General features: G+C 44.1%; 1 protein-coding gene across 2 annotated transcripts; it reads right to left on the reverse strand.

The window, feature by feature from the left end:
• Positions 1 to 627: 627 nt before the first annotated feature.
• LOC146178846 (uncharacterized) lies at positions 628 to 24,048 on the reverse strand. Of its 2 annotated transcripts, none has more exons than XM_084578580.1 (2): positions 24,011 to 24,048; positions 628 to 2,980 (listed from the first exon to the last, which is right to left on the reverse strand). In XM_084578580.1, the coding sequence occupies exon 2, from the start codon at positions 2,857 to 2,859 to the stop codon at positions 1,807 to 1,809; it is 1,053 nt and encodes a 350-aa protein (XP_084434706.1). In that variant the 5' UTR covers positions 2,860 to 2,980; positions 24,011 to 24,048; the 3' UTR covers positions 628 to 1,806. The 2 variants fall into 2 exon arrangements, with proteins under 2 accessions (XP_084434706.1, XP_084434709.1); XM_084578583.1 differs by lacking the exon at positions 24,011 to 24,048 and adding an exon at positions 19,682 to 19,797.

Genomic DNA, 24,048 nt, shown 5'->3' on the forward strand with positions numbered 1-24,048 from the left:
TCATCGAGCCCAAGAAGAGAAAATCTGTCACAGCTTCCACTTCGTGTCCCTTGATGCTCCAGGACATGAGCATCAAAGAGTATAAAATGAGGATAACATTAGTGCGCTGCTTTTCGGGTTGATATTCAAAATCCCCTACGTTGCGCTCCATCTCTGCTCTTGCCTTGTTCAAATCATCTCGCCTTGGCGGAGAGGGAAATGAATCTGAGGAGATTCGCGGTGTGAAGAGAGATTTTACAGTAGCGGAATGTGAGCAGCGCTTGCTTTTTTTAGATATTCGTGAAGTAAGGAATCCTGTGAAGTGAAGAGAAAATTAGCCCCGCTTTAGGCTGGCGCCGCAAATGCTTCTGCGTCACGCGCTTTATAAGTCTTTCATCCCATGCATCATATGGAATACCTAACAAGGACATCCAAGGTGTCGTTTGGGACCTCTGAAGACATTGTATAATTTGAAATATGATAATTCGTGCCTAAATCTTTTACAATGTCTAATTAAAGACACGCAGCCCCGTTACAACGCCACACGTAATAGGCCTAAGCAAACGTGCCGGCTTTGCTGCATCCAGATGGGCAAATTCTCACCCAAAATGCAGAATGACAATAGCTGGAAGAGAATGTGAGAGCGCTGAGCCGTCAATTCAGTCATGCCTTTATTCCTAAAGACATATTCTCATGTACTCATACAACAGGTTTTTCAGACAACAACGAAAGCACTAGTGCCGTGTCAAACTCTAAATTTAAAATCATTAGGAATAAAATGGAGCTCTAAGCAATTGTGAATAATGACTAAAAAAATAAACCATTAAAACAAGGTATTTTTATTATTTTTTTTTTTCGAAGCAAGAGAAGCGGCAGTCGATGTTCGTGGAAAGGCAGGAATAAGACATCCTTCGACTCTTCTAAGCCACATTCACAATTGCACCCAATTCATGACGTGCGGGTGTCAATCATTAGAATGTACAGCCTGTGGCAAAAGAAATGCTAACTTTAGGCTATGGTTTATGAACGCACGAATGAGAAAATGTTGCACCGATAGCCTTCGATGTTTCTATACATCATATGACGCGTTAAACCTCATGAAGTACAATACAATGGATGAGGTCATAAGTAGCACTTCAAGGGTAATATTGCAGTGTGTTCCGCTTTGTGCAGATACGCTGTCGCAGACTGTGTAGCTGCAAAATGACAGCTCACATCACTGAGATCGCTTGTTAGTGTACGTTCATTGTGCCGAGTTTGACGTGAAGCCTAGGTGCCTGTGCAAGCGACTGTGTTCAGGTAAATTGCAAAACGGGACATCTCAAAGGTGAATATCTGGTGTTGAGGCGCTTGGGTTGAGTTAATGCAGAGGCCGAGGAATGTAAAATGGATCTTGTCACAATTATAAGGTCTCTCTTTCCTTTGTGTGTCATTGTGCTGAGTTAAATGCAGACTGAGCTGTGCAAAAGCGCTAACGTCACATTTATACTGTCGCTAGCCTGTGCCGTGCACTGGTTCTGTGTGAAATATTAAGAATAAGGAGCTTCAAAAGGCAACAGGCCGAATTTTTAGGTCCCTCGCTAGAGCGAGTGCGCTTGTGCACAGTTCAAAGTGAAGCCTAGACAAAGAAAACGGACATATGCTGCACATGAAAAGTTTTAGCTGGTGCGGTGCGCTTATATGCTCAGCTAAATGTGAATAGCGATCTCCTGCATAAGGATACATACAGTGTTTTCAAGGTTTCTAGTCATACTACTTGCGCTCACGCAGAGCTAATAGGAAAGAGAAAACAGCTGCATAAGGATACATGTCAAAGTTATAAAGTTTCTAGCCAGTGTGCTTGCGCTTATGCCCAGCTAACAGTGAAGGGCGAGCAGCTGCATAAGAACACATATCGCATTTGTAAGGTTTCTCGCCAGTGTGTGTGCGCTTGTGTTTAGTTAAATGAGCCAGCCGACCAGCTGCATAAGGGCACATTTCGCATTTGTAAGGTTTCTCGCCAGTGTGTGTGCGCTTGTGTTTAGTTAAATGAGCCAGCCGACCAGCTGCATAAGGGCACATTTCACATTTGTAAGGCTTCTCGCCAGTATGAGTGCGCTTGTGTACAGTTAATTGCGAAGGGTGAGCAGATGCAAAAGAACACATGTCGCATTTGTAAGGCTTCTCACCGGTATGCGTGCGCTTGTGCATAGTTAAATGATCTTGACGAACAGCTGCATAAGGGCACATATCACATTTGTAAGGCTTCTCGCCTGTATGCGCTCGCATATGCTCGGATAAATGTCCTGAATAGTTAGTCGCATAAGGACAAATGTCACATTTGAAAGGTCGTTCGTCAGTGTGCGTACGCTTGTGTTTCTTTATATCGCTTTGCCGAGGAGCTGCATAGGAGCACAGGTCACATTTGTAAGGTTTCTCGCCTGTATGCGTACGCCTGTGCTCGATTAAATGTGTTAACCGAGCAGCTGCATAAGAGCATAGGTCACATTTGTAAGAACGTGCGCCGGTCTGCATGCGCTTGTGGTCAGCTAAATGCGATGACTGCGCAGATGCAGAAGGGCTCTTGTCATATCTGCGAAGACTACCGCTACCAGCCGTGCTCGTTTGCTGGTTTGGGGTGTTGGGCTCAGGAGAGTGAATTGGGCGCCCCTTAGCATTATATGTTTGTCCTGTTGTGTGGTTTTGCATATGACTGTCACAATTGAGCTTAATCTTAAACACCATTCGATCATCGGAGCCTATAACTGGGTTCTGTTCCGTGTGATCCCGCATGTGTCTGTTACCGCCTGCCAAATTCGCTGAAGTGTACGCACACAGGTCGCACTTGAACAGGTTTTCTTGCCATGGAGGTCTGCTGCCGGTGAAGGTGCACCTTGCCATGAAAAATTGCCAGGGCTAGGGGCTGTACTGGCAGTGTTGGTTACGCCTTGACCCAGGCGTTTGTGCGCAGATTAGCAGTGGAGAAATCTCCTGTGACCACAGCCAGGAACGCTGACCTATTCTGCAAATAAAGTCCAGGAAGTTTGGATGTTACTAAAGTATACGCTTGCTTGCATTTTGCACTCAGTCATGTGGTACAATTGTCATGAAATGTATTATGCAGGCCGGACCTGCTGACAAAAGAGTAGGCATATTGCTACACAGAAATTACTCGTCTAATGATCGTAAAAAACATACATATAGAGGAAGCAAATGACGTCAAACAGCCGCCCTGTAAAAACAATGCTTCAAGCAAGATTATATTTGTCATTATGTGAGCAGCCACATTGTGGTCTTTCAGACTATAAGCAGCTTTCATATACTAATCGTGTGAAAATATGTATCATGCAGCAACAAGCTACGACAACCTAGGTGGGATTATTTCGGCTAGACTCTGTTAAGTTTGGCAAATTGTTTCTTTTTATAAGAAATATATTTAAACGACTATGCAATGTCTACTGTTTGGAAGCACATTAAAATGTTTCCTATCACATACGCTTCTAAGCGAGAAATATTGATGCTTTTCATAAGCATATTCGTTCGAGCTTTCGAATATTACGGAGCTAACCAATACCAAGTATAATAATACCTAGAAAAACATTCACTCTGTGTCCGTGATTTCGGGTGTGACACGCCTGAAAAGTGCAGACTTGTTAAGCATATATAAGTATTATAAACATTGAGCAAAATCTCCACAAACGATCTGACTATGCTCTGAGCATATGCAAGCCAGTACGGTAGCAACATGAAGACCGCAATGAAGAAATAACTCTATGCTCTCTAATTGTTCAGTCGGCTGAAAGCGTGAGTACCTAGAGGCAGATGGAGAAAATAGCTCATTTATTTTTTTGACTAACCAATACCGACTATATCAATTACTAGCAAAAGATTCCCTGCCTGTCACATTTGGACTCTGTGCCATTGCTTTGAAAATCTTGGGAATCCTAATTGGTTTGTAAGCGTGAAACGTTGACGGCATTACATGGAGGTACTTGTGGTTAGTGGAATGGTTTCATAATTTCTAGATTTATAACCCATTAGCTTACATCATAGTTAAAAACTATATTCATCTATGTAAACTTCAATATAAATATGTTGCCAAACACTTGTAGATTTTAGCCCGCTATTGCAAGGTTTTACGAAACAAGCACCTCGCGTGTTTGATCATTCAAAAGCAGAAAACGCGCTTAAGGAGCCGCTTTGCCAATTTTGTTTTGAATCCCACAGACAAGAGATCCAGAACTCCTTCGCAACCACTTGGCAACCTGAGGCCTAAATGCCATATTTGTTTCCTAAATTGCACTCCAGCCAACACAGACGTTCCACAAACCTCGCCCTCTTTGTATTATCAGTTAAAATGTATCATCTAGAGGATATACAGAGCTTTTGAAAATATTGTTACGAGGCACGTCGAGATATTAGGAGGCGATGGTACGTCGTAGCCGCAACAGTTCACCGTCAGGGACACACTCACAGGAGAACTAGACGTAGCTGCAGCGTCGTCTTTCTGTACTAGCCCAGCACTTCGCCATCGTCTCTTTTATTGCGTACCGTAACAATACCCCCCCGCGGAAGAAGCACAGTCCCGGTGCGTAGACTACACAGGTGAGCGCGAGATATAAGGTTTGAGACGGGCGACATGCACGACTTCTGGATGATGGTTTGCCGGAGAGTGGCGGTTCACAGGGATAATCTCGTACGTCACGTCGGTAAGTTGCCGCAAGACCTGGTAAGGGCCCACGTAGCGGGGCAGAAGTTTCTCGCACATGTCTACACGTAGAGCAGGGAGCCAGAGGAGTACGAGGGAGCCAGGAGGGTAGTAGGCGTCACGGTGCTGGAGATCGTAATGGTGCTTTTGAGAACGCTGGGACGCACGAAGCCGGTCTCGAGCAATATGACGGGCGGCATCCGCGAGGGCGATGGCATCAGAAGCGTAACTGCAGGAGGAATCGTCAAGAGGCAGCAAGGTGTCGAAGGGAAGTAGAGGGTCGCGGCCGAAGAGTAGATAAAAGGGAGAGTATCCGGCGGTACCATGCCGTGAGGAGTTATAAGCGAATGTTATGAAGGGTAAAGAGACGTCCCAGTCACGGTGATGGTCATAAACATACATTGACATCATATCGGCCAGGGTACGATTAAGGCGCTCAGTAAGACCGTTCGTTTGTGGATGGTAGGCCGTTGTGAAGTTGTGGCGCGTAGCGCATGAGTGCAGAAGGTCATTAACAACTTTAGAAAGGAAGCAGCGACCGCGATCGGTGAGCAGTTGAGGAGGAGCACCATGAAGCAAGATGACGTCATGCAAAAGAAAGTCTGCAACGTCGGAGGCACAGCTGGTGGGGATAGCTCTGGTTATGGCATACCGGGTGGCGTAATCGGTCGCTACGGTAATCCATTTGTTCCCTGAAGTCGATGTGGGGAATGGCCCGAGCAGGTCGAGACCAACTCGAGAAAAGGGCTCAGTTGGAACTGCGAGTGGTTGCAGGGGCCCACTGGGGTGAAGAGACGGGGGTCTTCCTGCGCTGGCACAGCTCACAGGCGGCGACGTAGCGACGGACAGAGCGGTAGAGGCCAGGCCAGTAGAATCGCCGTCGAACATTGTCGTATGTGCGGGACACTCCTAAGTGCCCTGCTGTAGGAGCATCATGAAGGTGCGCAAGAACAGCAGATCGTAGATGTGTCGGGACAACAAGCAAAAGGTCTACACCATCTGGGCGCATATTGCGTCGGTATAATGTGTTATTAAGCAGCACAAACATACTGATGGGCGGATCGGTGTTGTCGTTGCGCAGGTGATTAATAATGGGGCGCAGGGAAGGATCACGACTCTGGTCGAGGCCGATGTGGAGAAAGTTCGAAACAGACAAATCGCAGTCGTCAGCAGTATTGTCAGGAAGTTCAGGAGGGTCAACGGGGTGGCGGGACAAGCAGTCGGCGTCTTGACGTAGGCGGCCTGACTTGTACACAACAGTAAACGTGTATTCTTGTAATCGCAAGGCCCAGCGACCTAAGCGGCCAGTAGGGTCCTTAAAGGGACACTAAAGACAGCCAAAGATGGTATGAAAATTTAATAAACCACATTTGGTGACACTGTCGCCGCATATCCGGCAGCAAAAAATCGAATTTGCTGAGATATTGCGATAAGAAGTTGAGGTTTTTTCTTGTTCCCGCCGGTCGAATTCAAACTGTGGCCTCTGACTACGTAGTCGGAGTTGGTGACGCACACTATGACGTAAGCGGAGACTCCGTGATAGCTAGCGAGCCGGCGCGGCCCGCGGTGTCGCATCCCTCAAGGGCCAACATGGCAACAGCATACTCGCATTGACGGCCTCAGCCGAAATAAATAAAACGATGAAGAGAGTAATTTACCGAGCGATGGGCCCATAAAGGAAGAAAAAAAAAACATAGAGCGCTTGTAATGCACAATACTTTACATGTTTCTCAAGCTTTTGCGCTCCTTCTTGCACTGTGTATAAACAAACCGAGCCCTCGGTCATCGCAACGCTTTCTGACATGTTTACATACAAATAAGATTTAGTTACCAGCAAAATAGTGTCCTCGCTGCTGCGCTTGTCAGTTCTGAAGCTTCGTCGCACTTTTTTCCTTCAAGGTTAGTGCTACAGCTCCGTGTTCAGCGAAAATTACGTCCACGGTAGCAGAACATGACCGAAGTGCCGGCGCCACTACATTTGCCAGCGCTGTGAAATTCCACATGTTAAAATGGATCCAGTGCACAATATAGTGCGCATAGGCATCCAGAACATTAGTTGCAAGACGTGAGAGCAGGCAGCATGCGCCGATGATCAAGAAGTTGTAATTTTTAGACCGGCAGCAGAAACACTTTAGCAGAAACACTTTATTGTAAATGGGGCCATGACATAAAAACTAGAAATATTTCCAAGGTTCTGCAGCGCGGCGTAGCCGATTGGTTAGCGCCGAACGTTACGGATCACGCAGTAGCGAGTTCGAGTCTCACTGCTTCTGTCAGTTTTTTTTTAAATTGATTTTTTTTTAACCTTTTGTAATGTATTTCTGGTGCTTTGTTATTTTTAGTTTTCACTTTTTACCCGAGGCCCTTTTTTTCGCCGGGCGACGAGCGCAATATATCGACGCTCTCCTTGGTATGAGCGGCAAGTATGCCCCTTTTGTTTACGACGCCTGCAAATAGCACGTTGAAGGTCTTGTTGACGCAGTATATGTTGGTCAGATGTGCCATGATTTAGTGAACAATTGAATGACAATGCGTTTTTCCTTCGGTACTTAGCATATGTATGCTTTTCGTGGCGTACGTAGCTGCAGTCAAGCGGTCAGGTCGCAGTCGAAGCGGCAACGGCGGCGATATGTTGGCGCAGAAGTGTGAACGAAGGAGCGTGTCGGCGGTAGCGGATTTCGCTCGCTCGTGCCTCCGAATGCTCAAATGGGAACCCTCAAGGCGCATCTGCTGCTCCAAGCTTGTAATTCAGGCGCTGCAGGTTCAAACAAACTATCCGAGTGCGCACGAAATGCCTGAGCCGAAACATAACCAAAACTGAAGTGGGCGCCTGTGGCGCCTCCAAGTATATTTTTGTATTTGCCTTGCAACGTTTACGTTGTCTTTTCGCCGTCGTTTACGTATGATAAAAACGTGTTATCATGTTTGAGAAAAAACGTACTACCGCATTCAAACATGCAACGTAATTCGCATTTGTCAGCCTCCGGGATCCCTAGCGCGTCACGTGATTTGTAGTTGCGAGCCTCGGCCGTTTGGCTGTGGTGGCGATACCTGTATTTCTGTTATTCTTCTTTACTACCTTATAACAGCTCTGTTTTCAGTAAGAGTGGTCTTTTTGTAATCAGGAACTGGCATTCTATTGATGCAAACCCACTTCCTTTCTCTCTTTAGTGTCCCTTTAAGTGATGACACCCAACACAAGGCATGATGGTCCGTCACTACGCTGAAGGGCCGCATAAACAAATAAGGGCTGAATTTGGTCAACGCCCAAACAAGTGCAAGACATTCGCGCTCCGTAATGGAATAATTGCGCTCGGACTGAGATAGAAGGCGGCTGGCATAGGCAATCACACGAGAGTGGCCGTGCTGGTACTGGGCAAGGATGGCGCCAATACCATGCCCGCTAGCGTCGGTGCGCAGTTCTGTAGGCGCAGACGGGTTGAAGTGCGCCAGTACACGAGGAGCGGTGAGCGCGGAAATGAGCGTTGTGAAGGCCTGAGCTTGTTCATGGCTCCACGAGAAATTCACGTTTTTCTGCAGAAGGGAGGTAAGGGGACGTGCTAGGTCAGCGAAGTTTCGAATGAAGCGACGGAAGTAGGAGCAGAGCCCGAGAAAACTTCGCACATCACTTGTATTACGTGGTGTAGGGAACTCGCGGACTGCACGAACTTTATCAGGGTCGGGCTGCACACCATTTTCGTCAACCAAATGTCCCAGGATTTTGATGTGGCGGCGGCCGAAGCTGCATTTTTTTGCGTTGAGTTGAAGACCGGCGCGGCGAAAGACTGCCAGTATCGTAGAAAGCCGTTCAAAGTGACTTGTGAACGTGGGAGAGAAAACGACAACGTCATCTAAGTAGCATAAGCACGTTGTCTACTTAAAGCCACGGAGAAGCGAGTCCATCATGCGCTCGAAGGTCGCAGGAGCGTTACAGAGGCCAAATGGCACGACCTTGAATTTGTATAGTCCGTCAGGGGTGACAAAAGGTACGCGGGCATGGCCATTGTCTAAACGTATGACACAAATCACCTTCCTACAAGAGCGCGCAAGGAGCGAAGCGCCGGGCAAATTTCTCTCTGCGTGTCACAGACCATCGCCAACAACCTTATTTTGGCGTTGTGCGCTGGTGCAACTCGAGACATACACGCTAGAGATACCATGAAGCCTGCAGGAATATTGCAGGGATCAGAGTCTTCACAACTTTTCGCCGTTCACCACCGCTGAATAACCGGAGCACGCTACACACTGTGTGCGTAGTATCATCCCTCAGTGTTTGAATGTCAGTATGAATTTTACTTTCCTTGTGTTATCTTGCTGCCTATAATTCATTATACCATTCCATTTTGCCTAATTGATTAATATTGTTTTTATGATAACATGCCATCCCATACAGCATTTGACATCCGACGCACGACCGTTGGTCCGGCCGCTTCGAATGTTCGGACATCCGTCTGTCATCCGGCTTTCGTCCTGATGTCGTCCCTGGGACACCAGACGGACCATTCGATGCAGGACCGCAGAACAAGCACAGTTCCTCCATCCGACGTCCCTAGCGCAGATATACGGACCCTTCTCGGACGCTACAAAGTAGCATGCATAACTAGGACCTCCGCTTGGTTTCATATGCATTTTTTCGTAAGTGCAAAAACTATTCGTAAGCGCAATGAAAGATTTATTTCACGAGATGTAGATACGTCAGGAAGAACATGCTTAATCACATGTACTCTTGCGGGTTGAGCTGATCGTTCCGATGAATGCATTAGCCATGATTTCGTGGCAGCCACAGCGGTGCCCCTTAAGTTCGGCAGTAGGCTTCTCACTGCTCTTGGAAAAAAAGCAGTTCAAAATACCAAACTGAAACTCCAAATTGTTTCATAGCGCAAAACATTTCCACAGCGAATGACAAGATAATCATGGGATGAGATTACTACTGGTGTCTTTAAGATACATGAAGTGCCGCTGGAAACACACAGTGGGAAGCCTGCGATTTTAACTAGAGCTGTGTTCTGACTCTTGCAACTTGTAACGCCAAACGCGAATCGTAACATGTTTCTATCGGCTAATTCGCGCGCTTATTAGCGCTAAAATCTGGCAGATGATACATAACTTTATCATTTTTATATCAGTTTTGAAAAATTACTTGCTTGATACGATCAGAATCAATCTGAAGTGCGTGTCTGCAGCATCGGCGCACGGCGACCCAGATAATGCGGCTGCTTATGAGCCGCCGCAGCAACAATGTTGCAGAAGACATGGATTTCGAACGAAATATGGTCTAATCAGGCAGAGACAGTATCTTAACAGTCATCAAGAATGTCAGATGGTTGTATGATTTACCTGTGCCGAGTTTCAGCGTCAATAAGCGAGCGGTTTAACAGTCAGGAGCATTATCCTGTTCTTGACCGTTGGAGCACTCGTACCAAATGAACCACTCTCAAAACCAAATTTTGTGCTGTTAATTACTAGATAGATTGAAGTGCGCCTAAATATCCCTGATAGGTGCATTGAAATGTGTTTACATACCACGACATGGCTAGATATTCTGGATTGTGAATCACGCAAGCCGACGAACACAGTTGCGCAGAGAAGCATGTGTAGCATGCATGTAGCATGTTAACGCATTCGTCATCATCATCAGCAGCAGCAGGCAGCAGCCTGACTATACCAACTGCAGAGCGAAGACCTCTCCCATATTCCTCTATTAACCCGGTCATGTGCTAGCTGCATCCACTTGACCCCTGCGAACTTGACCTCATCCGCCCATCTAACTTTCTGCCGCCCCCTGCTACGCTTTCCTTTCCTTGGAATCCAGTTTGTTACCGTGAGTGATCATCGCTTATCCTTGCTTTATACTACATGTCCTGCTCATGCCCATGTTTTCTTGATTTGCACTAGAATGTCAGTGACGAGTCATTTCTCTGACCCACTCGGCACGCTTCCGATCTCTTACTGCTAACCCTACCATTTTTCTTTCCATTGCTATCTGCGTGGTGCTCAACGTAAGTAGAACCCTCTTGGTTAGCCTCCCCGTTTCAGCCAGATAGGTAAGTAAAGGTAAGATGCAGCTGTTTATACTTTCCTTCCGAGCGTTAAGCTGCTAGTCATAATCTGCGAGTGCTTGACAAATACATTCCATCGCAATCTTATTTTCCTTGTTATTTCTGTTTCATGGTCCGGATATGCGGTTACTCGTCCTAAATAACCATATTTGGCTACTACTTCCAGAGCTTCGCAACCGAACCTAAACCGCTGTTACTTCCCTAGCTGTTGAACATTACCTTAGTCTTCTGCATATTGATTTTCAAGTCTACCTTTCTACGTTTTCTGTCTAGGTCAATCATTCTTTGCAGTTCATCCCCTAAGTTACTTACCGAAGCAATGTCATCAGCAAATCGCCAAATACTGATGTATTCTCAGTCCCCCCTATCTCAAACTGCTCCTATTCCAAGTCTTTGAATACGTTTTATAAACAAGATGTCAATAGCACTAGGGAGATCGTGTCTCTTTGCCTGACACCTTTCTTTATAGGAATTTTATTTCCTTATGCAGAACTCTGGTTACTGTGCAGCTCCTATATATCTATATATATCTTCCAGCACTTTCACGTGCGGCTCGTCTGCACCCTGATTTCGCAATGCCTGCATGACCGAGACTTTTACTGATTCGAATGCTTTTTTCGTAATCAATGAATGCTATGCATAAGGGCTAGCTATATTCCGAGCATTTTTCTATCCCCCGGTTGATGGTATGGATATGATCGATAGTAGAGTACCCTTTCCGAAAGCCTGCTTGATATTTTGCTTGATTGCAGTCTAAAGTTATCCTAATTCTATTAGTTATTACCTTGGCATATACTTCATACGTAACAGACAGTAAACTGATTGGTTTGTAATTTTTCAAGTCATTAGCGTTCCCTTTCTTATGAATCAAGATATTGTTTGCGTTCTTCCATGGTTCAGGTACGGTCGATGAGACCAGGCTCTGCGTGTACAGGTTGGCCAGTTTTTCTAGCACGATATCGTCTCCGTCCCTCAACAAATATATAGTTACCTGATCCTCTCCAGCTGCTTTCCCTCTGTTCATAGTTTCTAATGCGTTTTTAACTTCGTACTTCGTCACTGGCGGAACGACTTACTGCGTTCCCTTACCGCCAATCTCATTATTGTCCTGACTTCTTTGGTAATTGTAAAGATCAGTACAGAACTTTTCGGCTACTTTGACTCTCTCGTCCATATTCGGGATGACATTGGCCGCTTTGTCCCTTAGCGCATACACCTGATTTTTGCCTATGCTTAATTTCTTCTTCTCGGCTTTAAGGCTTCCCCCGTTCTTTACAGCATGCTCAATTTTCTCCATGTTATGCTTCCTTATATCGGCCACTTTGCGCTTATTGATTACATTCGATATCTCTGCCAATTCTATCTGGTCTGTTGGATTGAAATCTTTCATACTCTAGCGTTTCTTAATCAAACCTTTCGTCTCCTTAGACAGCTTACCGGTATCCTCTCTAACTAACCTACCATTTACTTCTACACCGCACTCTGTAGTGATCGATATCTCTGAAATTATTCATTGCTTCTAGGACATGTCGTCATCCTCGGTTAGAGCTAAATATCTATTCCGTAGCGACATTCTGAAGTCTTCAGCCCTCCCCCTCACAGCTAATTCATTGATGGAGTTCTTTCGTACTAAACGGTATCGCTCCCTCTTCATATTTAGTCTAATTCGAGGCCTTACCATCCTTTGGTCACTGCATCGCACCTTTCCGATTACCTCTGCATCCTGGATAACGGCGGGTTTAAAACACAATATGGAGCGTTTAATTTTAGTATCCCCGTTAGGACTTTTCCATGTCCACTTCCGGTTATTCAGTTTGCAGAAGATGGTATTCATGACTCTTAAGTTATTGCCCTCTGCAAACTCAACTAGCGACTCTCCCACTGCTATTCTTAGAACCAATGCCATAGTCACCCACTGCCTGATCTCCTGCCAGCTTTTTCCATATCTTGGCATTGAAGTCACCCATTAGTACTGTTTCCTGCGTCTTTCTTTGCTGCATTGCCAATTCTACATCTTCTAGAAGTTTTCAACTGCCTGGTCATCATGAACACATGTAGGTGTGTAGGCCTGTACAAACTTCAATTTATACCGCTTATTAAGCTTAATTATGAGGCATTGCCAATTCTACATATTCTAGAAATTTTCAACTGCCTGTCATCATAACTACATGTAGGTGTGTAGGCCTGTACAACCTTCAATTTTTACAACTTAATAAGCTTAATTATGAGGCATTGCCAATTCTACATCTTTTAGAAGTTTTCAACTGCCTGTCATCCTTACTACATGTAGGTGTGTAGGCCTGTACAACCTTCAATTTATACCGCTTATTAAGCTTAATTATGAGGCTTGCCCCCCTCTCATTAATACTATAGAATTCATCTATATTACCAGCAATATACTTGTTGACAAGGAAACCTACTTCTACTTGTCGCTTTTCCGTTAAACCTTGATAACACAGTGCTTGCCCGTCCTTCAGTACAGTATTTGCCTCATTCGGCCCGCTAACCTCGCTAATTCCCATGACATCCCATTTCATTCCCTCTAGTTCCTTTAAAATTATGCAAGAAATTAGAACTTCGAAATAAATGTTGATTGTGTCACAATGAATGTTAGGCAGCATTTTATTAAAAAAATTTTAGCATCACTTTGTTATTATTATTTGTACACTGAGTCCTGATAAGACCGAAGCCATCTACGATATGTAAACAAGCATGGCGGTTGAAACGTCGATTGTTCGTTCCTATCATTACCGTAGTTCGATGGAAGGATTCGAACATACATAGCATAGCACATCTTCCGCCATGCGTTCGCAGCGCTGGCTCAATACATTTGGGAGTGAGGTTCGTGGGTTGAGGACGTTTCTTTGCTCTTAGTGACATCACAAATGTAGTGAATAGGATCATAGAGCTGTGAGCGCGTCCAAGGAGCGGCGTGAAGAAGCCAACGCACTGTTGAATGCCCCAGAACTCCTTCGACACTTTACTAAATGGATAGCTTTTCGCGAGAAAGCACCATTGATAACTTGATATAAATTGCAGTGCCTGGCAGGGACTATTGATTTTTTAGTGGTGCGTGGACGTTATAATGAGTGACCTCAGGTCGAAAATTCCCTTGGTAGTCCATCCCACTCATGAGTGCCCACACAGGAACTCTTGAGGTCTGTATCGAGATACTTTTTCTGAAGCAACTTTGAATGTTGTTTTGAGAACGATGGACCACCGTAAACCCTACGGACATCCCAATTCGGATGCCCGTTTTCGGCTGTTTACAGGTTCATGTTCAAATTCGAATGACCGTTTTCGGAGGTGTTTCCTTCTACCAGAGGATGTCCCACTGCGGCTTCGGACGTGTGGACGTTAGCCGGATGTCTGACAGACATTATTGGCTGTGTCCGTTGTCGAGGTTTGTTTGCGTATGCATTGTATCTTACTCATGTTCCCCTTAGTTCTTGCCTTGTGTTCGGTTTGCTAGTAATTGTATCTTTTTTATCTTATCCGCACTCCTCGAATTTCTTCTAATTCATTAAGGCAGGGACAAATAGGAAATGCAAATGGGCAGACAAGTCAAAGAAATTCTTTGGTCTAACTCTGGCTCTGAGCTCATGTCCTTGAGTAAAGCGGCCCATATGCTTCCATTGTTTGCACTTCACAGCTGTTGGCCAGAGCGGTCAGTGTCATTTTTTTATTGTCCCAGTGTACACTTGTGTTTTGGAGGAGAAGGAAGGGTGGTGTTAAATATTGTGCCCTTAACAGCAGTCTTGAGAGCGTATCCCTCTTGAAATTTTAATAAAAAATAGCAGATTCTGACCTCAGGAAGTGTTTTATTGCTTGATTTATGTCGAATGCAGGCACTGCAAAAAAGAGCTGCCATATTTATTTGAACTTTTACCCTATTCTTATGCTCATGTCGAAGGCACTTTGGTCTCAAAATTACGTTTACTGGACCAGATAACTTTATCTTTATGATCCACTTTGCATTGTTAGTTGCCTTCCTTTTATAAGAGTTGAAGGATCGAGTGGTAATAAACGTAAGAGAGTGCAGGTTCCTGTAGAAGTAGGAGATGGTAATCTAAATTTATGAATCAGCAATATGCAGGTGCTATTCTACAAGAATGCTGTTTTAGAGCATTCGCTCCATCCCTATTCCGAACTGAGGCTAGTAACTATCGCAAGATTTGTAAAAGTTGAAGGTACTCTTTATGTTGAAGGTTTGCCTCATTATTCTGTGTAATATGGCGAGGCTTTATGGGGTTTGGCTGCAAAAATTACATTTTTTCGTATTGGTCATAACGTAGACATGTTGGATCTATTTCGAGGTATTGAAATTCGAGTGGAGCCGTTGTATGAATGAGTAATGTGTTCACGCAGGCTCGAAGTGCGTATTTTGATTTTGTTTTGTACTTCAAACCTGACTGATGATTAAGAAAATTTAAAAATTGCTCACACCATTGATGTTGCGGCTTTCAAATTTGCAACATAATTTCCACAGAAATAATTCTACAAAAAAAAAAATAAACAGTCACAGTGTTTATTTGAAGGCATAATTACATTACAGACAGTGCACATACGATTCCCCTTCACAAACAGTACCTAACGTATCTCACGTTTTAAAATGTACAAGTTGTGAATCGCGTCTTCAATAAACGGAAAAATCAAAAGTGTACAAGAGCCTAACTTGGTATGAAAAAGATAGTTTTCATTATTTTCGCTCACTGTCACGCTCTGAATGATATGCGATTTCTTCGTAAAGTGTGATGTAGTGTTTTCATCCAGGTAAGGCTTGGAATTAGTGTGAGCGTAAAAATGGACCAGAGGTAGCTTTGACGATCAGCAAATTGAATATGATCGGCGTAATACTGTCGATTATACGGAGATACCATCTAAGGTAAAACGCCGGACTTAAAAAGATGTTAAAGCCCACGAGCACAATCTCACGAGTTTAGGGAAACTATAGCCCGATTCATTAGGAATATTACAAAAAGACGTTGTAAAGCAAGCTGGACCTAAGGATTCTCACTTATCTTTAATACCTGGAACACACTCGCGCGACTACGGGGCGGCCACCACGTTCGATGGTATGGCCTGAGAAAAGCCGACTGTACGCTCTCCGACGCGTTGGCAATAATACACAATGATCGATGCTGTGACGAAGGGCACTGTAAATGTGATTGCCGGCACTGGTCATTTAGTGGTGGATTCATGTTGCACTAAAAAGCGTAACAATTACTGCTGGCCTGTGCATAGCTGCGGCCGAACTTTTGCGGAGCAGTTGAACTGTGAAGTATCACCAAAACAATTCACGGATGGCAACCTCAAGAACTGTGATTTCCGCAAAGAGACTTGCTATGAAGAAGGTAGATTGGTTCATGAGGTTTATAGTATCAATGCAACTCAAGCTGTGAGAGATGTCCCTGTCGAGGGCTCCAGAAATTTCGAGCCTCTGGGGTTATCTAACGCATAGCATACGGACGCCTCGCTTTTTGCCTTCATCAAAAAGTGGCAGCCGCGGCCGATGTTCTATCGCGCATCCTTTTGTACAGATATTGGGCGCCCTGAAACCCTTCGCCACCGCTAAAATGTGTGAAGAATAAGATGGTTTCTATTAAATAGAGCTAACCATAACTGGACGTGCGCATATCCATCATGTAGGCTGCAACTCTCTTCCGGCGCTGTGCGGCGTGCATTCTTCCTATAAGGAATGGCTATACGGGGCTCCGACACATACAATACGTTTGGACACACATGTCCCAACTATACAGCGAAAAAATATAATCTGCGACACATTTGAACGTATGCGAACTCGCAAGCACGGCCAAGCACGCGATTCTTCCCCCTTACCCTCCGGCCCCGTAGCTGAGGGGAGGCGACACAAGCGCATTTAGGATTCGTGATTAATAAGTGGGGCCATGTGGAGTTGGCTGCGCCGCCTCGCATTCACAATGGTGTCTACACTCTCAAAAGGTTCGGTTAAGCGCTGGAAATTTTGTGTCAGTGTAATGAGAAGCATGTAGCGTTGCTTTCTGACAAACCTCGGTTTCTTGGAAAGCCATGATGTGTACGCAGTTTGCTCAGAGGCTACGCAATTTGAGCTTTTTGAAGCTGTCTTATTTATTCAGTTAGCTTTGGTATCCGCAGGTAAAGACTCTAGCACAAGAAGGTTTAATTAAGGGCCCCGTACTACAAAAACTCCGACAAGTGTTGGCGAGGCCGGAGCATGCAAAACGTTGAAAAACCGCTTCTGGAACATGTTATTGTAGCGGGTGGGATGATGGCTGGATCCCTATTGGGCGGCGGATAGCGGGACTTTATGAAAGCACATGATATAGGCTCAGGTTGCATGCGCTGCCCCATCCCGCGGTTCTCATTCTATATGGGGGCAAGATAGGAATCAACCTATCCAGGATATGCGGATCCAGAGTAGTAAACGCTACGCCTGGGCAGTGTAGACGTGTTCGTATAATGCTTTAATATATCCGGCGTTTGTATATGTATCGCGACGTCTTAGCTGCCTCTGTCTAAATTATCTTTTTAAAAGGTAACTTACCGCGCGGCATTTGACATCCGACGGGCGACCGTCGGCTCGGCCATTTCAGACGCTCAGAAATCTGTTGGCCATCCACTTTTGCCTCCGAAGTAGCCTCTCGGACGTCCGAAGAACCACCCGAAACAAAACCGCAGGACATATACAGATATTCCGCGGACGTCTGAGCGCGGTACGGACAATTCTCTGATCTTTCTCAGTACATTGCATACCTAGCCAATCCGCGTGAGTTTTGCATGCATTCCTTTGTTAAGCCGTGGCAGGCCACTGTTTTTATTTAAAGAACTAGTCGTGAGTGGAATGAATACTATTTCACGAGATGTACATATATCAAATACAATGTGCTTAGTAAGGTATGCTTTTGCAGGTCTGAGCTGATCGCTCCGGTGAATTCCTCAGCCACGAATTGGGGGCAGCCTCAGCAGTGCCCCTTAAGGCCGACAGTAGGCTCCTCACATCTGCTAGGAGAAAAGCAGTTCTAAATACCACACTGAGAAATCCAAATTGTTTCGTCGCGAAAAACATTGGCACCACGAATGGCAACAAAATAACGGGATTATGTTACTACTAGTGTCTACAAAGCTAATAACAGCATTGCCGCTCCAAGAAAACAGTGTAACCAGAGCTGTGTTCTGACTGTCGCAACTGGCAACCCTAAACCTGCATAGTAACATACTTATATCGATTAATCCGCCCGCTTATTGCGCTGAAAATTGTCAGATGGTACAAAACTGTTATCGTTTTCAATACAAGTTTCGATAACTCACTTGCCTGATACGACCAGGACGGATTGAAATACTCTGCAGCATCGGTGGACGACGACTCAAATACCGAGGCTGCATATGGTTTGCTGCGGCAACGATGCTGCAGAAGACATGGCTTTCGAACTAATTGTGGTCTAATCAGGCAAGTACATAATCTAAACTGTTATTAATACTGATAAACGGTTGTATGCTATACGTGTGAAAAATGTTAGCACCAATAAGCGAGCAGTTTTACTCATAGAAGCATTTTACGTTTGATGACGGTGTTTGTACGTTAGACGCATTTTACCAAAAGAACCATGCTGAAAATCAAATATGCGCTGTTAATTACTAGACAGTATGAAAACTACTTAAATAAATGTTAGGTACATTATGAGATGTGCACTTACCAGAACACGGCTAGATGTTGCGGATTGTTAATAACGTATATCGATGCGCGAAGCTGCGTTAAGAACACGGGCACTCCCGCCGAGTGGCTAGCATCTATGGCGGGCGTAGGCTTAGGCAGGCTTAGCCGAGGCATCGTCCTAGCCGCCACAGGAAAAAATGTTTTTCTAAGCAGGTGCCAGTAACTTAACTAACATATTACCGCATTACACCGAATAAAACTTCAAATTAATTTTTCTTTGTGTGACAACGAACAATATGTAGCCGTTTTTATCCAAAATGTTTTAATATAATTTTCTCACTATTAATTGCACTCTTTGAGTCAAGAAAAGATCAAAACCATCTAAACATTTGATATATGTTATCAAGCATGGCAGATGAAACGTCAATGATGGTTGTTTTGTGTAAGCATGCGAACATATATAACATAGTTCATATTCCGCCATGCGCTCGAAGAGCTGATTGAATGCATCTGCGATTGAACTTCATGAATGGAGGATGTTTGTTGGCCAGTAGTAACATCAGGAATGTAGTAAATAGGACCAGAGCGCAGTGATCGCGTCCAAGCAGCTTCGCGAAAACCCGGCGCAGTTCTGTACGACTTGGAACTGCTTCGATGGCTTCGAAAATAGATAACTTCTCACGAAAAAAGGAGACCATTGATAACTTGATATAAATCTAAACGATTGGAGGTGCCTTTTACTGGTACATTATATAAGTGCGCTCATGAGTGCCCACACACGATCGTAACTCATTGGTTCTGGATCGAGAGAATATATTTCTGAAGTTATTGTTTCAATATTATTCCAAGAAAGATGATCTCGCGTAAACCTGACGGACATCACAATTCAGATGACCGTTTCCGGGGTGTTTTTTTCGTTCCGGCGGATGTCCCGATCCGGCTTCGGACGTACGGACTTTAATTGAACTTTCGTCGGACATTATTGGCTTTGTGGGTTGATGTAGACAAATGTGAACTCTGAGTAATATTCTTGTCTACGGAAAAAGCATGCATGAAGCAGTGCTTGTTAATTAGTTGAATGCTTTAAATATTTTTCGTGTCAGATGTATTGCCCGGTTTGGAGCTCATCCTGAAAATGGTAATGCAGAGAAAAAGAGTTTCGTAAATGCATGTAGCGCGCATTTATGGGGTATAATATCGCATTGTGGAGAGAAGCTGCATGACAGGTAGACTCTCACCACAGCAGAAGCTATAGCGTCTAGCATAGAGCCCACCTGCTGACCCTATAGTAGTGAGACTCACCTGAAGATCGAATGGGCGAAAAGACCGATGCAATAGGTCCCGTAACGAGCAAAGAAATGCGTGCAGAATCCTACTATCTACATTAACGGGATGATGACGAACGATGCGAATAGCCCCGGCAAGGTATGATTTCATAAATTAGACCCCGAAACTAACACCAAACACTAATAAAAAAATTTGACAGGCGCGCATAACTATAGGTCCGAAAGAGGAATTGCTTCAGGATCTCACATTATTCCGCAAAAAAAATCTAGGTTTTCGAAATCAGATTCGCGAGTGAAAAGAGGGAACTTACGGTGAGACTGGGTAACGGCCACACTACGACTGATGAATTGAAAGAAAATATAGACGCTGAGATTGAGAAGAACACTTTCTTGAAACGGAAAACAATGTGTTGGATGAGAGATGTCAGTGAGTAGGAAGCAAGCTTCATGATGTTGACAGCAGTCTGTTGCAGTCAGAACAGTACTCTAGGCAATGCGATTTTGTCATCCAAGGTGTCACACGTGAATAAAGTCAGAGCACTCCAGGCATTCTTTCTCGTATTGGCACTGCCATTAGAGAGCACATTTAAGCGTCTGACATTGAAATTGAGCATTGTTTACAAACAATGAAGACTAAGAAAAGCGACATCACCGTCCAGTTTAAATGCAGAACCAAACGTGATGCAGGGCTAAAGAACGTAAAGAAATAGCGTATGACTAGCGAGGACCTTGGTTTCACAGATTCCGAACCCATGTATGTAAATGAGCACCTGTGCCCATCATTGAAAAACGCATCTTTAAACGGTCGTCAAAAGAACATAACTGGAGATACTTGTGAGCAAAAAATCTAAACATTTTTGCCAAACCCGCCGATGATTATCCTGTGGTTTTGATAACAAGCGATCGCTGTCTTCAGAAAGTTTTAGCTCAGCGCACCTAGCGTGTTCGCTTCATTTCCTCTTAGACCTGACAATTTCTTTTCCCATGGACTATCAGCAGTTTATCTTACCTTAATCTATCAGTCTTCATGAATCCGCGTGCATATCTGTTCCTCACATAAATACAGTTCAGCCAGAAATAAGGTGATACTGATCACTTAAAACGTTTTCGTTTAGATTTACCATTCTAATAGCTACCGGAATTAGTATTTTCATGGCTGTAATATGTTCGGATTAAAAGGTTAGAGAAACTTTTTTTCATAAGCGCCCAGACAGGCAGTGGGGGAGACGTTGCTGTACATGTAATATAAAATTAAAACTTGAGTGCTGATACCACATTTCAGTGACTAACGAATTATTATGAAATAATAAAATCTAGACATGAAATAGTAGCGGCGGTATATCTTCCGTCAAATGGAAATATTACATCGATATGATTTTTTTCAGCCACTCTTGGACTTTTTTTCTGAAAAGAACTTTCTCTCTTGCAGTCGGGGTTTCAACTTTAACATTTCAAAGGCAACAAACTATATCAATCTGGTCAGAATGGTAAACTTGTCTGGTTTGGTCAATTTATTTACATCCCCGACAAGAATACCAACTACTACATTGTGCGCACTTACCCTGACTATTACAAATGCTGAAACCGTCATTTTCCGCCATTGCTCGTTTGACCAAGGCCTATTGGGCTTTAACGACGGCTCCGACCTGAAAGTCCAAAAGGCCTTGGTCAAACGAGCAATGGCGGCAGCGGAAGCCACCGGGGTCCCGTACTAGGGACTCCACCTAGTGTTTGTGAGGGGAAGGGCACTAAGCCTGACCCCAGAGCAACCTTCCCGTAACTCTCCATTTTTATTAAACGTTTTCACCACCACCACCGCCGCGCAGGCACAGTAGCTTCAGACACAACTCAACGTTGTCCTGTTTATATCACATAGCCATATGCTTCGAAAACAAAAATTCATGTCAAAAACGTACTCTTTCGCGGAGAATTACTGAAGCCAATTTTCCGCCCTTTTGTGAGGAAATAATGCACAGAACTTGTTGTCAGCCCTTGAAATAAAAATTGAAGACCATGAATACAATCCATTCATAACATAGTTTGTATCTATTTACTTAAATCACTTTTCATTTATAAAATCAAACCTATGAATACATCTAAGAAAGCCCTGGGTAAACTACGACCATAAAAAATGACAAAAACTAAAATTTATAATTATCAGAATTTCGTGGGCTCGTGTGGTAATTTAAACAATTCAAAATATCATTTATTCGCTCTGTTAATAATTGTCAACGTTTTTTAACATAAACACCTTTTCGATGAAATCACAAAACAGTATCCAAATATAGCCATTAAATATCTCAAGAACGTTTTTGGACGAGGTGGAAATAGCCCAGTTTCGCTAATCATGGTGAATGGACATGAGCTTTTAAGCACAATACTCGAAAATCCTTTAGTAATCACTTTGCTACTGTTACTACTCCTGAAAATTATTCTATAGGAACGGAAGACCAACAAGCAAACACTCTTCGCCGTATTTTTATGGAGCCACCATGTTGAAAAAAAAAAAAAAAACGTATGAGAAATGTATGAAAATGTGTGATAGCTGATTGATGTGTATCATCTCAACAATGCATGCATGATAAAGATTTTTTTACGATCACATACAAAGGTCAAATGATTTCTGTTTCAGATCATATGAGTAGTGTGATATCGTCAGTCATACAACATCCTATGTCACCCGTCTCATTCAGCTCTCATACAACTGGCATTGATATCATATACCCTGTATAATACTGAACGTCCATCTTATCTGATTAGCTGGCTGATCAGCAGATAACGACTTCTGAAGTGAGCGCGGTTTGGACCCCGCTTAATCCTATGTATCGGTAAGTGTGAAGAATTAATGTACCTTCAGGATGATTCCAGTGCTGCGACGTCGTCTAGTATTGTAGCAGATAGGAATAACAGTGTGGCTGCCTTGCTGATGTGTGCTGTGAAGCACTTTCGCGATAGTATTCATGTGATGGTCACGATATCCGACCAGAAAGATTTCATAACATGGATTGGGAGACTGCAGAGAAAGATCGATAAAGGCACCTGGAGAGAAAACGAAGCCAGGAGGCTGAGGTGCGAGTTTTACAAGCTGAAGTGGAGCGCCGTAATTTTGAGCACAAAGCCAAGCTGGAACACCTGTTAGAGTTTGCAGATCGCCAACGCAGGACAAACGTTGTCCGCTAAGCGAAATACGCCGTTCCTAAATGTCTGCGACGCCAGGAAGCTACTGAGAATAGTAAATGACGTCTGAAGCTACGTCTGAAACGACGAAGTCATTTACAAATACGCAAAGAATGAGATATTATCAAAGTTTTGTCCTATAAGCAAAAAGTGGGACAATGCGTGCGCGCAGTGTCATGTCTACTCCTAATGCCTTGCTGTTAATTATATCGTATGCCTTATCGCTGTGGACGGTTGCTGAATAGATGACCAGTTTATTATTGAACATTGCTTCGAACTGTTGGATTATGGCATTCTCTCATACATCATACCCTGATAAACAGTTCCACAAGGTCATTGAACAAGCACTTCCACTAAGAATTTCACTATACTTATCTGTGTGCCTATCAGGATGAGTTGCTGCCTTTTCGCGCTACCTTCTTTGCAAGCAACTTCCACTTGGATGGCAAGTGCATCACACTGAATGACAAAGGTTGAGCGTGCTGATAGGTAACACCCCTTACGATTATCGGGTTTGTGAATACGGCGATCAACAGAAAGACTAGAGCAAGTAACTGCGACAAAAGCGTGCATAGGAGAGAACGCATTGAATGCGTATATCTTAATGGCACCCCTACCTTCTAGTGAAATTCCGTATGCAGTGAAAGTTCGCTACCAGTTAGCATCTACTGTCAAATAATAGACCTGCCACTCTTTTCGCCAGCGCAGTTGGAACCCGACAACTTCTGAGATACGACACATAAAAAGCGAATGCGTTCATTATATACACAAGAACTTGAAAGTGTCTGCAGTATTTAGAGATAAACATGCTCGAATATCGCTCAGGAAATTGTTAACACCACATGCTGACTGTGTCTTAATGCAAACAATTCTGTGCCTGTCTAACTGTGGTCAAGGATTCAACAACCCGTAGCTAAAAATTCTACTTGCAGTGCACAAATGAAGACGCAGAAGACCTATCGAAACACTGGGCATTTTTAGTAACTATTTTATTCTGTATAATGGCGTGCTTGAGAAAGCTTGTTTATAAAAGTTTTATTGTAAGCGAAGGCTCTCACACGGCAATCATCAAGTTCGTAGTGGAGTCCCAATAGGAGCATGTGGCAGTTCAGTATATGTGCACGCCAAACGCGAGCGATGCGCAGAAAAAAAACATAATTCTACTCACGTAGTGTGCCTCCGAAATAAATCGCCGGTGTCCCAGTC

The sequence above is a fragment of the Amblyomma maculatum genome, chromosome 9 (genome assembly GCF_055883805.1).
Source record: "Amblyomma maculatum isolate TAMU_Amacu chromosome 9, ASM5588380v1, whole genome shotgun sequence".
NCBI classification, from domain to species: domain Eukaryota; kingdom Metazoa; phylum Arthropoda; class Arachnida; order Ixodida; family Ixodidae; genus Amblyomma; species Amblyomma maculatum.